This window comes from Lontra canadensis, unplaced genomic scaffold, assembly GCF_010015895.1.
Source record: "Lontra canadensis isolate GAN:19392208 unplaced genomic scaffold, GSC_riverotter_1.0 scaffold13, whole genome shotgun sequence".
NCBI classification, from domain to species: domain Eukaryota; kingdom Metazoa; phylum Chordata; class Mammalia; order Carnivora; family Mustelidae; genus Lontra; species Lontra canadensis.
This window is the reverse complement of record NW_022631007.1, coordinates 22,197,634-22,210,297: the sequence shown is the minus strand read 5'-3', so window position 1 is coordinate 22,210,297 and position 12,664 is coordinate 22,197,634. Positions and strand designations below refer to the sequence as shown.

At 44.6% G+C, this 12,664-nt stretch overlaps 1 protein-coding gene across 16 annotated transcripts in view; it reads right to left on the bottom strand.

Moving 5' to 3' along the window:
- Window positions 1-12,664, bottom strand: part of FMNL2 (formin like 2) — a 317,058-nt gene that overhangs the window by 17,031 nt on the left and 287,363 nt on the right. For 8 of the 16 annotated variants that reach the window (XM_032857815.1, XM_032857811.1, XM_032857813.1 and 5 more), the window contains 6 exons: window positions 11,293-11,442; window positions 9,184-9,285; window positions 7,166-7,478; window positions 6,619-6,831; window positions 1,426-1,550; window positions 635-837 (listed from right to left, as the gene is read on the bottom strand). In XM_032857815.1, coding sequence (XP_032713706.1) covers window positions 635-837; window positions 1,426-1,550; window positions 6,619-6,831; window positions 7,166-7,478; window positions 9,184-9,285; window positions 11,293-11,442 — 1,106 coding nt within the window. Of the gene's footprint in view, window positions 1-634; window positions 838-1,425; window positions 1,551-3,770; window positions 3,792-6,618; window positions 6,832-7,165; window positions 7,479-9,183; window positions 9,286-11,292; window positions 11,443-12,664 lie in introns of all 16 variants that reach the window. The other 8 variants (XM_032857808.1, XM_032857807.1, XM_032857803.1 and 5 more) reach the window with 2 other exon arrangements.

The following is a 12,664-nucleotide window of genomic DNA, read 5'->3' as shown; positions in this document are numbered from 1 at the left end:
CAAGAAGGGCAGAAAGATTCCTCTCATAGAAAAGTAAATAAAACAAATGCTTCTCTGAAGTTCAGGGATAAGAAAAGAACTGAACTTTAAAATTTCCCAAAAGCTACTAAGAGAAACAGGAATCACATTCCTATTGTAATGAATTAAAATATGCATCTGTATCACATTTGCATCTGGCATTAAATTGTATCATTCCACAAATGCCATCAAATCTGCATTCAACAAATCAAGAGAAAATTCAGACACTCCAGAGCAAACAGTCTCTCCTTTTTCTTAGCATCTGTAATTCTCCACTCTTCATAGGTATGAGTTGCTGGAAAGCAAACCCAGTTAACAATGTTAACAAAGTTAACAAATGATATCACAATCCAGTTGTTACTCTTCTAAAATAGTTTTCACTCAAGTACAGCACTCCCAAGGGTGATTTCTGGCCTGCCTCCTTAGTGCTAGCATTCCATTCAACTCTGAAATCACACATATGTAACAAAGGAAAACTTTGGTATGTGGACATCAAGAATTGTTCCATCTTGTCCTACTATTGAGATATTTCTGTTATCTACAAATCATAACTTCCTTATTTTTATTTTTATCCTAAATTCACTAGATTGAATGTTCCAGAATGTCCTGAACTTACACATGTATAGCTTTACATATCTCATCGGCGGTCTTTCCAGCTTTCCTTAACGTTATGGCAAGATTTTTGGCCCTATTTGCTTCCAGTAATGTCACTTTGTTGGACCCCTTCTGTGTTATCTTCTGTTTGCTTGAAGACAGATCAATGGCAGGACCTTGGGCTTTCGTCTTAAATATTTCTTCGAATTCATCCACATTTAAATCCTGGAGTAGAGAGGGATGAGATAGACAAACCAGGTTACACTTAAAAATTAAGTATAAGCATCAAAGAACTGACTTTTTCTAGTCAATATTGCCTTTGATCATGGCTTACTCTATTTTCCTATTTGTGCTACGACACGAATCATAACGACACGACTTAGGCCACACATACAGCTACGAACGTCTCAACTAGAGAACTGATCCCATCTGGACAACTCAACGGCTCTTCACTACTTACCTTGCAGGGCCGGCCACCACAGACTAGAACTATCTATCAAACCAGACTGTATGATTACTGAGTTCTTATTCACTGAGAGTTCAATAAAGGGTTTTTTTATGCCCTTTTATAAATGAAGGGCAGGGCATAATCATAACCACTCCATGGTAACATAACTTCTTAAACACAGTTTTGAAACCACCTTACGAAACAGTGTCCAATTTCATTCTCTAATATAAAAATCCTTGTCTTCCTTACATCAAGGCATTTAAAACACTAACATTGTATCACCGAACCTTCCAGGTTAGCAGAGCACCGATTTCAGCTTTGCTGCCCAGAGAGCCCTCCCTGTCCCTAACCCACGAGAAAGATACCTCCAGAATCCGCTCGTCATCAATCTCGTTGAAGACCGTGCCATTGATCTGATTTGGCTTCAGGGCAACCCAGTTAAAAACTGGCATTCTGAATTTTGTCTTGATTGGCTTCTTTATTTTCACAGCTACAGAAGTCAGAGAGGTTGAAATTAAGACTCCACCAAAACCCCATGATCCTCAAGGACAATCAGGGAACAGTCCTTGCAGATGACACTTTAACACTGGAGGAACACAGGCAAGAGGCACCCAAGTGTTTATAAGCACAGAAAACACCACGCCTGGCTTTGGCTAGAGCAATCTGAGGGCATCATTTGGTTGACTGATGCAACATGATGGTAAAGTTGTCTAACAGCCAGGGGTTGATTTTTTTTTTTTTTTTAAATGTAGACAAATGGATTACTGCCATACACTCGACAATGTTAGGACAATGCTTAAGACAAAGTATTGGGGAGCAAAAATGATTAATAATGTTATTAGACAGCAGGGAGAACACATGCTCTGGGACACTAGTGAGTGTGAGTCAGACTATGAAATCCTATATTCTTGGTTCTAGAACTCATATTTCCAAACCAATTTTTAAAGACGATCAGAGACTGCAGGCAGCGGCTCTCTACCCCACCAGGAACGTAACATCAAGAAGGCCGGCTTTCTGTTGCAGCAACGCATTCTCATGGACCATTTTGACAATGGGGATTATATTGACACTGAGCTATTTCAACCAGGTCAAGGGCCACGAACAGCTCAAAATAGAAAAGATTTAAGATGACAGAAGGGGTACTCAGAAATCAGGATTAGTATTGCTTTTTGAGGATGGCCACGGTCCCTTCCCTGTTTCTTTAAAGAGCAAGTTCTCCCCAGGAGTCAGTTACATGTGACTAAAAGGCACCCATGAACCCATGAAAAACACAGAAAACCTCTTAATGCAGAAGAAGGGATATCTATCTTTGAGGGAGCAGGTGAGGAACTATCAACTCCTCTTATTGCAGGGAAATGAGCTTAAAAAAAAAAGGAAATTCATTAAAAATTCCATGAATTCATTACACATCATAAAGAAGTCTCCCCAAACCATCGACACACACACGTGTGTGTCTATATATGCATGTATGTATGTGTGTACGCGTATATACATATATGTATACGTATACATATATACACATACATACATACACATATATTTTCTTAAGTCTGTCCTGGGCTGCCACCACGTTACTTGGGAGCTCCACTATTTGCCATCATTAGTGTACTGCCATCAGTAAGGGAGGGAGAAGGACAGTACAGAACAAAATAAACCCAACACACACTGGGCTCTTCCCTGGCTGCCTGCCATTCCTCCAGAGTTACGAAGGCCACATACACAGCAGGAACGTCATCTGCTAAATCCACACAAAAGCATGCAGGAACACAGAAACATAGCTTTTGCCAAACCAGGCCTTTCTACCGCCATGACCCCGTAGGCCCCACCACCCGACGGGTGCTGGACTGCTCACCACACTTCATTTTGGTCTACACTGCCCAGGAAAACCCGTGTCCTTTGCGGGACAAAGGAAGAGACTCTCCTCTAGCCTGGCATATGGAGGGAGAAGGGGGAGCAGGAGAGAAGCTGTGCAGGGATACTCCCACAATCTGAGCTGGCGGGTCCTTGCCATTTGGTTCCGCCATACATCCATGGACACCACGGGCCCTAGGACAAGCACTGAACGTTACCCCGTCTGCAGCTACCCTACTCTGAACTCATCAGAAAAATTACGAGTAAGCCTGAGATCAGAACACAGGCCAAAAAAAAAAAAAATGTTATCTTTAGAAAGTTGTCTTAACTCCGACCGGGGAATGGGGAGTGGTTTATAGCAGAGGGGCCTACAGGTGACCATGACAGACACTGTGCTCACAGCATTCAGGCTAAAGGAGTGGCTTTGTGTGGGTGGGCGTGTGTTCCATAGAGAGAGCCAGAGGCCAGCGGGAAGGGCCTGGAAAAGCAGCACCTCGCGGCTTGTGGAGCAACTATCCTTTCTCCCCCAGAATAAGTCTAAAATCCTTCTAGAGCTGAGGCCTTAGATTCAGCTCTGACCATTAAACTAAGGGGGAAAAAAAACACCAAAAACACTCTTTTTCTCTCTGGGAGAAAGGAATATGTCATATGAAACCCAGGCTGCCTGCTTACAGAGCCTTATTCTCTTTTACTACAATGTGTGGGCAAACCTGGACCAATAGTCAGCCAACGCAAGACTCCCCGCACATACAAGGTCCAAATGCGATGGTTCAGTGTAAGATGGGAGTGAAAAGATGTCAAGGCACAGTGGGACCAACAGAAACACACGGCAAACAACACTCAGTGAGGAGCAACCTACAGAAAAGCTTGATTGGCCCATCTTTTGTGGAAGCAGAAAGAACAAGAAAATACAAAAAAAAAAAAAAATTAGATATGGTTAGAGTCAAGCCACTCGGCAGTTCACGCACTCTTAGCAGAGAATTTCATGCTTCTTGGACATATTTCACAAGGCAGCAGAGAGCCAAAAATTCATTTCCATTCGGGCCTGCCTTGAAGACTCACTCGCTATCCTGTTTTAAAAAGTAATCCTTCTTAGAAGAGGGGAAAAAATGATTTCATTATCGTGGTCCCAAACAGCCATATTGAACTGTGCTATGTATTCCATAAGATACAAGCCATGTTTTTTTAAAAAAAAAATCATCGGCCAAGTACAAATTCTCATTGTGAACTTACAATGCACCTTTTCCCAAAGAGACAGCAAAGGTTACAGACTGCCCAGCCATCTGTCACACATGACCGATGGGAAATGGGAGCCACGCTGCTCTATCACAGATATGAGGAAGTAAGCCTAACGCTTCAAATATACATTCCATGCTGTATATTTTCTCTATAAAATGCAAAGAAAAATTCACTAGATAAAATTAGAGGACTTCATTCAGGTCCCCTGTCTTGGCCACTACGCACATAAGAGCTCACTGCCTACAGAAGAGAGAGGCCATCCTGTTGCCCAAGGGTCCAAGGCTTAGCAATGTCACAGGCTTCTGGTTCCAGGAGCCCGTGGCATATCATCTCAGCTCTGTCCCTTGCTTCTATTGGGAATCCTGAATCTGTCTGGCCTCTTAATTCCAGGGAGAAATTTACCCCACACACTGGCAACACATCTCATATAATGTACTACATAATGGTCTTATAATCCTTAGAGCTTGTAAAACAGAACATCTGGTCATTGTTTAATGGACACTTACGGCACCAAAGAGAAGTTTCTTAAGTCCCACAAAGCCCTCTAAAAATGGTGTAAGACACAAAGGGGACACCCTCGAACAGCAGCAACCCTGAGGGCAGCAGCTGGTCATTAGCTGAACAGAAAGTTCCACACCACAGAGTTGAGGTAATCAAGAGAGACTGCAAGTGTTTAAAACTGAGTTGTGGGAAGAGTCCGGAGAGGACAAGACACATTACTGAAGGGAGCCCTAGACCTGCACACCTCAGCCTCATGCCAAGTTCCAGGTGTGAAAGCTTGGATGAATGGAAGTAGAGGCTCTATCGTGGTAGGTTGTGCCAAAGAGAAAGGAAGTGGTACGGACAAGAGCCACCGAAGCAGCCACGGGCCATGGTGAATGCTCTCAGGATGCTACGAGGGAAGCCTCATCCGTGAGCCAGGTTCGCATGCCAACTATAGGTCTTCACACTCCATGGCTGACAGCAGCCTTCCCATGGAAGGGACTCCTGGGCTTGTTAAGAGGTTCTTGGCTCACATTCCAAAATCCAACAGTTCCATGATGGCACACCTTCCACTTTTGCTTTAGGAAGCAAAAGGTTCTAGAAGAAAGTAGTAGATGGGACTGACCTTGAACAGTAGAACTAAATCACTGGATTACTGTGAACATTATTTTTTTTTAAGATTTTATTTATTTATTTGTCAGAGAGAGAGAGCGTGCACACAAGCAGAGGGAGCAGCAGAGTTCTCTGGAGAAGCAGGTTCCCCGCTGAGAAGCCTGATGCGAAACTCGATCCCAGGACTCTGAGTTATCTAGGCAACCCTGTGAACATTATTTATTTGTTTCCTGGACAAGTTTATGGAAGTTGGAGTGGAAGGAAACACAACAGACTCGGTGTGGAACAACGTGGCTCTGGGAGGATTTCTGGGGCCCAAAGACCTTCGATTACTAGGATGAATTAGTGCTACTGACTGGCCAGTAGAGCCGCTGATGGGACACTCTGGGGGATGGGGTGGGCAGTCCAGGAAATCTCTCACAGCTAAGACGGCCATTAGACATTGGACAGAAGGCTCTGAGAACTACCGCACCTATCACAGTGGTAGTTCTTCATTGGAAATGAGACCTCATAAAGGGACTGAAGTGAAGGAGGAAGCAGAATTATCTGAGGTCACGGAGATGGCCCGACTAAGCTCAGAGCTATTCAAAATGCCAGGGAAATGCTCCATGACAGGGAAAATGGCTTGTGGTATTTTAGAAAAGAGTAAGAAGTCACTTCCATGAGTCAAAAAATCAGAACTTCCATTTCAAGGCATTAGAACTACTCTCTCCCTCCCATCCCACACATGCCCCATTTCATTTCCCATGAGGTGGGGATGCAGCATTCTCTCCTGGTTAGCAGGAGGGCAGCAGGCACGATTCAGAAGCGTTTCAAGGCACGGAGATCCCACTGTTAGCAATGCTTCTCTTGAAGCTTCAGTTGCACTAGAGTGAATTCTGATGTCTTCAAACGCACAGAAGACGCGCCTGGAAGCCCACATCGAGCAATGACACAGAGAGCCATGTTGCCCTTTTGGAAATGACACCGTGAATACCTTCCAAAAACAGAGCCAGAGCACCAGAAGCACCGTTTGTCAGAGCCCCGGCAAACAGATGCCCACAAGTGGTCGATGAATCCAGGAAAATGCGCTGATCCCTAAGAAGGGAACTTGTCTTTCTTCCCTTTTCTAGGTGTTGAGAGTGGAAGGCAAGAAGTCTGCAAAAATCAGAACTGCCTGCTAGAGGGAGAACAGCAGCAGCTACCCAGAGACGAATGCCTCTGTGCAGGCTTCCCCTGCCCTGGCCACATCAGCAGCCCTGCTCTCCAACTAAGAGGAGGTACACGGGTTTGCAAGAGACCCGGACTTTCAGCGAGGCTTTAAAAGCCTCTGGAGGTAACACAAGTGGGTATTTCTTAACACAGGTACCTGGGTCTGAATTCCGTGCTCTTACCTGCTAATCCTGAGTTGAAAACCACTGTGGGTGAGGATGTCCCAGGCAGCGGGGGTGCAGAGGGAGGAGGAGGGGGTGGTAAAGGAGGAGCAGGCACAGTCTCGGCTGCAGGGCCGGGGAGAGGAGGAGGAGGGGGCGGCGGGGGAGGAGGTGGGGGAGGGGGCGGGGGCGGGGGCGGTGGCGGCATGGGTGGCGTGACCGGACCATTTTGCACTAGCGAAAAAGAAGAAACAAATTGCCTTTGAAAACAGGGGAAGGGTTTCACCAGCAGGATGTCACGTGCACATTAAGTATCCAAAAACAAAACATTGAAAAGGACACAGGAATTTTTTTCAAAGACTATACAATCCCACTGGCAAATGAAGAATATACTGCAATATACGTGAAAGCTTCAGCTTTAGAAGCTTAATCTCTTTAAAAACATCAGTTTTTAAAATCAGATAAAGAACCAGCCAACAAAAGCAGACAAAGGACATAAACGGAGAATGGATAAAAGAAGAAATACAAATATCCCGATACTCTCAGTTCTCCCACCAAGGCTTCTTACCTGCTTCAGGTGTGTCTGACGATGGAGGTAGTGGGGGAGGAGGGGGGGGAAGGGGTCCCGAGGAGGCGGCCCCCGTTACTGGTCCCACAAAGTTACCCACTGCCACTTCTGACCCCGTGGACAATGTGCCAGAAGCCACGACTGGCAATATGGCGATGTCCCCATCCCCTTTCTTCTGAATTTTAATGGTCCCTTGTTTCTCCAGTTCATGAATCTTTTTTTCCAGGGTAGACTGTCTTTGAATGGCTTCTTCTTTTTCTTTGACCATTTTCCTTAATGTGTGAACTTGGGTATTTGCATCTTTGTAGATTTCCTGCAAAAAGCGTCCACAGTCAACAGTGTTATCTTCACAGGACATTCATACCTATTACCATGAGAATGGCAAATTGAGGATCAAGAAAAAGAAGAGGACAGGAGAGGAGAGGAGAGGAAAGGGAAAAAGAAAAAAGGAAAAGGAAAGAAAAGAAAAGATACTCATAGGAATCCTATGGAACTCAGCCAGATCCTATAAAATCCCATTCATTATCAGTTGTTCATTGGTAATGCATGCAATATATTCTAGCAATTGTTACTGTCAATATAGTTCTATTAAGAAGTGCAGCTAACTCAATTTTCCCTGCAGGTGGAGAAGAACAAGGCAGAAATGACCCCAAAATAATTTTATAGCTGACTCTGGGAAACTCTGAGAGTATTCGGGTGGGGCGGCATGTTTTCCTTTTATTTATTTTAAAATTCATTTGTAACTCTGAGACACATATCGGTTAACCGTAGACAAAAGGCCCTAAGTCAGATTTGGACAGAAGTCAGACTGGGATTAAAAATCTGCAAAGCACGGAATAATCTACTCATGAATAACCAGGGGCTGATTGTTCTGGAATGGGGTTCTCTGGCCTTCACAACGCCCCCCTGACCAAGTTTAGGACAGCAATCCTTGTAACGTTTTCCCTTTGGTATGCAGTTAACAGAACAGGCCAGTGCTTCCCTCTACTGATTACTTAGCCCTGTCTAGGCTTCTAGCAGAAAACAAAAAAGTTACAATTTTCAATTTAAAGGCCATCCCCATTCCTTTTACTGGGGGCCCACCAAGGTCCCAGTGTAAGGATTTTATGGAACTTGCTTGCTGGGTCTTGTACATGTGATCTCTCACCACAAACCTCCAGCAGGCAGGGAAACATTCTTCACACCCTGTCTATTATTAATAATCTGAGAGTCTGGCTTGAATTGAGTCCATATGCTGCAACTTTGTTTCCATGGTGTGCCAAAAAATAAATTTCCTAGAGGTAACTGTAGGACATGTCAGAAAATCAAGCAACACACACAGACATGATAAGCATCGCATAAAATGTGCCATTTCATCAACAATGGTGTAAAGGCAAGCCGTGTGCCTGAAAGCCCTCCAGGCGTTTTGGTGATTTTATGTTCTGGACAGTTCTAAGCACACGGACAGCACTCTACAAATACCTGACACGTAAGGTAAAACAACGCTAAGGCCAAGTAAAATAGCTGGGATTATCTGATAATAAAATGGTTTAGTTTTGCTTTGTCTTTTTTTTTTTTTTTAATTTTTTTGGTGAATTACATTAGGTCTTGCCTGTGTTGATTTCACCATTTCTACGGCAACCACCAAATCTGGTTTCAAGTAGAAGCAAAGCAAAAGAAAATACAAAGAAGTCCAAGTCCTAATAAAAATAAGTAATTGGCATGAATTAAACCCGTTCTGTGTTTTTATCTCCAAGCTAATGGGTGATCCACTAAATCAGCTCTGGGAAAATATTGTTACTCTCAAAATCTGGGATAAGGACTGAACCCCCAACATTTGATTGCACACACATGTGTATATATACCCTAACTGTGTGTACCTTTCATCTGAGTATCCCCTCTGAAATGCTTCCAATAAACATGCTGCATCAGTGCAATCCTCTGACATGAACGTGCCCCACATTCTACCAGGACTAGAGCCGGTACAGTGTACCTTTCCCGCAATGCCCATCCGGGGCAGCGGTCATCAGCACACTTACCCGAACAACATCCAGCTCCTTGTTCCTCTGCATGAGCTGCTTTTCCAGTTCCACGATCTTGGACATGGCTTCATTCTCCGTGTCCTGCAGTTTCTCAGACAACTGTAAAGTTTTTTAAAAGGGAAACCTGGGTCACAACACACGATCATTCTGCTCAGGTCCCCGGTTCTCAGAGAAAGTGAAGCTCAAAAACCATTCTCAGAGAGAGTGCAGCTCAAGGCCCATCAGAGTCCTGCCTGTGTTCCCCAAGCTGTTTTCTGGAAATATTAATATTTATAATAGGATTTGGAATGTGTATTTGTTTCCAATAGGAATTAATAATCTACACATGATCCTTAATAAAACCCATAACATCAGCTCCTTAGTGCCATCTCCCTCCATTTCTGCCAGAGCTGGCAAGGGTGGGGGACAGTGGGTAAGGCAAGAAGGGAAGGTCACCTGTCCTGCCCGAAGAAAAGGCCATTAGGCAAGAGCTTTTGAAAATCATCGGTCCACAAAACTTGGTTCTGTTATTATGGAAAACCAGGTAAGAAAACAGTACTGCTGGTTTTGATCCAAACTACCCAAATAATAAAAGGCATTTGGAGGGGCAGTTCAAATAAACAGCCGGCCCGCTATAAGTGGCTTGTGTGACTTTGGTCATGTGATGCTGGCTGAGGCTTCCCGAGGAAGACAGGGTGAACCACATGTTACATAGTTTCTTTTCCCACAAGACTCTGAAAGTGAGCAACCTTGGATTTCGCTGAAAATGATCGCAAGGAAAGAAGAGATCACAAGGAAAGAAAACCAAGGGGGCAAGGTGAGGAAGAAGCATGGAGATGAAAACGCTGATCGGGTTCAGAATACGAGTCAAATCTTTCAGGGTAAGAAACACTAGGCCGGTAAGTGTCCTTCCTAAGCAGGTGCCAGTCACGTCACAGCAGCACTCACGATGGTTGGGGGGAGGGTTGGCTCACTCACTTGGCTTAACTACAGCCAAGAAGATGCTCATTTTCAGAGTGAGGGGGGAAGGTGAAGGACATTGAGCACATCTGATACTGTGAACTAAGAAAATGTGAAAGAAAAGAAACGGACCACTCAAATGGGAGAAAATAATATTGCTGCAAAGAGACCATTCATTTATAACCAAGGACACTGTCAAGCAGAATTCAACAAAGAATTTGGTCCTCACAACACTTGGGTCTTTAAGAAGCACCATTTTTCTGTTCATTCCTGCAATATTCAAATAACTGCGTAATGGATGATCACATGAACAGCCTCTGAAAGCCTTCAAACTCATAGCTCTGTCTGCGGCAAGAAAAAATGAGCCTCTGCCCTGAAATGGAGTTGAGGTTATACAGAGAGGACACTGCTCGAAGAGGATAGAAGGGAACACTCGCCAATTTCCCTGAAAAGGCCTATTATTGAAAAGAATCTTTTTAGAACTTGAATAAGCATAAGGCAAGACTGTGCAGACATGCATCATGGACACAAGACCGCCCCATCCACCAGCCTGTGTGGACACTCTGGGGTAGAGCAGGACTTACATTCACAAGACTCTGAGTGAAATATAACTTATTGACACATCAAACCAAACTCGCACAGAGGCTGAAGTGGGCGGTATCTTGCCTGGGCAGCCATGCTAGTTGTACTGAGGGACAGGGTTAGGTGGGAGGCGGGAAGACACAAGTAACAGTCCATTAGTCCTGGGGCTTATTTGAGTTGTTAGAACCCAACTGCCATGGGCCTATGGGGGCACGTGTGACACAAAATGACTTCTGTTCAGAAGAACAAGAAGTAGAACAGGACTTCTTCACCTCAGCCCAGATTCACGTACTCGAGTGACATTTCCCCCTAACACGGCACCAATTACCTCACTCTTGGGTGCCTGTCTGTAACGAAGATGGCCAGGGAACCTGGGCTCAGCGGAAACCGAGCAGACGAGCGAAGGCAAGGCAACGGACTCCCCTTGGATTTAAGTAACAGCCACGCTTTCTTTGAAAGAACCCCGAGGGGCTTTTGACAGCTCTCTCTCTCCAGCTACAGCTCACCCCTACACTCCGAATCCTGTCACCGACCGCCCTAACAGCTAAGCGTGTGTGTGTGTCTCCTTTTCCGAGAGGTAGTTACATGAGAAATGTTCTCCTCCAGCTCTTCCACCCTCTCCAAGGCTGCATTCTTGGTTTCGGCGTCTTCCAGCAGAGCTCCCACGTCGAACACGTTGTCCAGGTAAGCCTGGATCTGCACCTGGAGTTTGTCGCTCTCCGTGTGCTTCAGTTTCTAAAAACCAAAACACCAAGAGAGGGCAGTGTGAGCGTAGCTGTGGAAAGAGAACGTAATTGCACGACGGCCTACATGTCTCTGTTTGTTCCAAACACTGTGGTCTTTTCCAAGAGAGGGTGTGATGTCTCAGCCTCCTCGAGACAATCACGGAGTGTTCAAGTGTCTAAGAAGCCACCGTCAGATTACTTCCTGGCGAATACCCTCTCTCAGATATACACACATTTCCTCCCTAATCCTTCCTACAGATATATTCCCCATATCGACATATTCCAAACCAGAACATTTTGATACAGGTGAAATTAGACAACAGAAAAATTAAGAAGCAGCTTCAGAAGACAGCAACGGTCCCAGGTTTGAGAGGCATCTGTGTGCAGAGGAGGTTAGAGTCAGTGTAATTTGCCTGACTAGAGAGGGCGGTTCCACTGAGGAAGAGGGTTAGGCAGGAGGTGGGGAAGACACGGATGGAGTATATCAGCCCTGGGTTTTATTAATAAGTTGCTAGAATCCACCCTCCAAGGTAACTTCCCCACAATACTCATGGAGTTTAGGGCTCCCCAAAGCACAGATAAGGAAGATTTCCTCTATTCCCTGCATTACAGGCCCAGGCATCCCAAAGGAAGTCAACCAGCTTTAAGGTGAAATTAGCGATCAAGAAAATCTGTGAGTCTTCCTTGCAAGTAACATACGTCCTGACCTCCCCCTGGGGGAAACAGATGAGTAGCTAAAATATTCCTGGCATAGGGAAGATACCAAAAAACATATATTGAACAAATCAATGGCCACTTACAAGGTTTTTGTAAACCAATGAAGCATTTACATATCATATGCTGATAATATTAATCTTCTAACCACCTCTATCAGGGTCTAGCACCAACACACCAAGAAGTTAGAGAAACAGAGTTTTAGAAAAAAGCTTTAAATTTTTCAGAGGAATTATGTTCTACATAAATTCTCAGAAAGATGGATTTTCTCCTTGGTCTAATCTGGAATTCAGTAACTTAGCTTGTCCCAAAGAAAGTGTATTTCATCTTAGTTTAGGAGTATATGCTAAAAAAGACATCTGAACAAGGGCAAAACCCTTGTTTTCCAGAAAGGAAAATAAAGCAGGAGCTAGGCAGGTTTTCTCACCAAGTACACCATGGGTAACGGGCACTATTTGATGTGTTCCTCTCGCCATCACAGCCTGGAGCCCAAAGGCGCTTTGCACAACCATCACAAA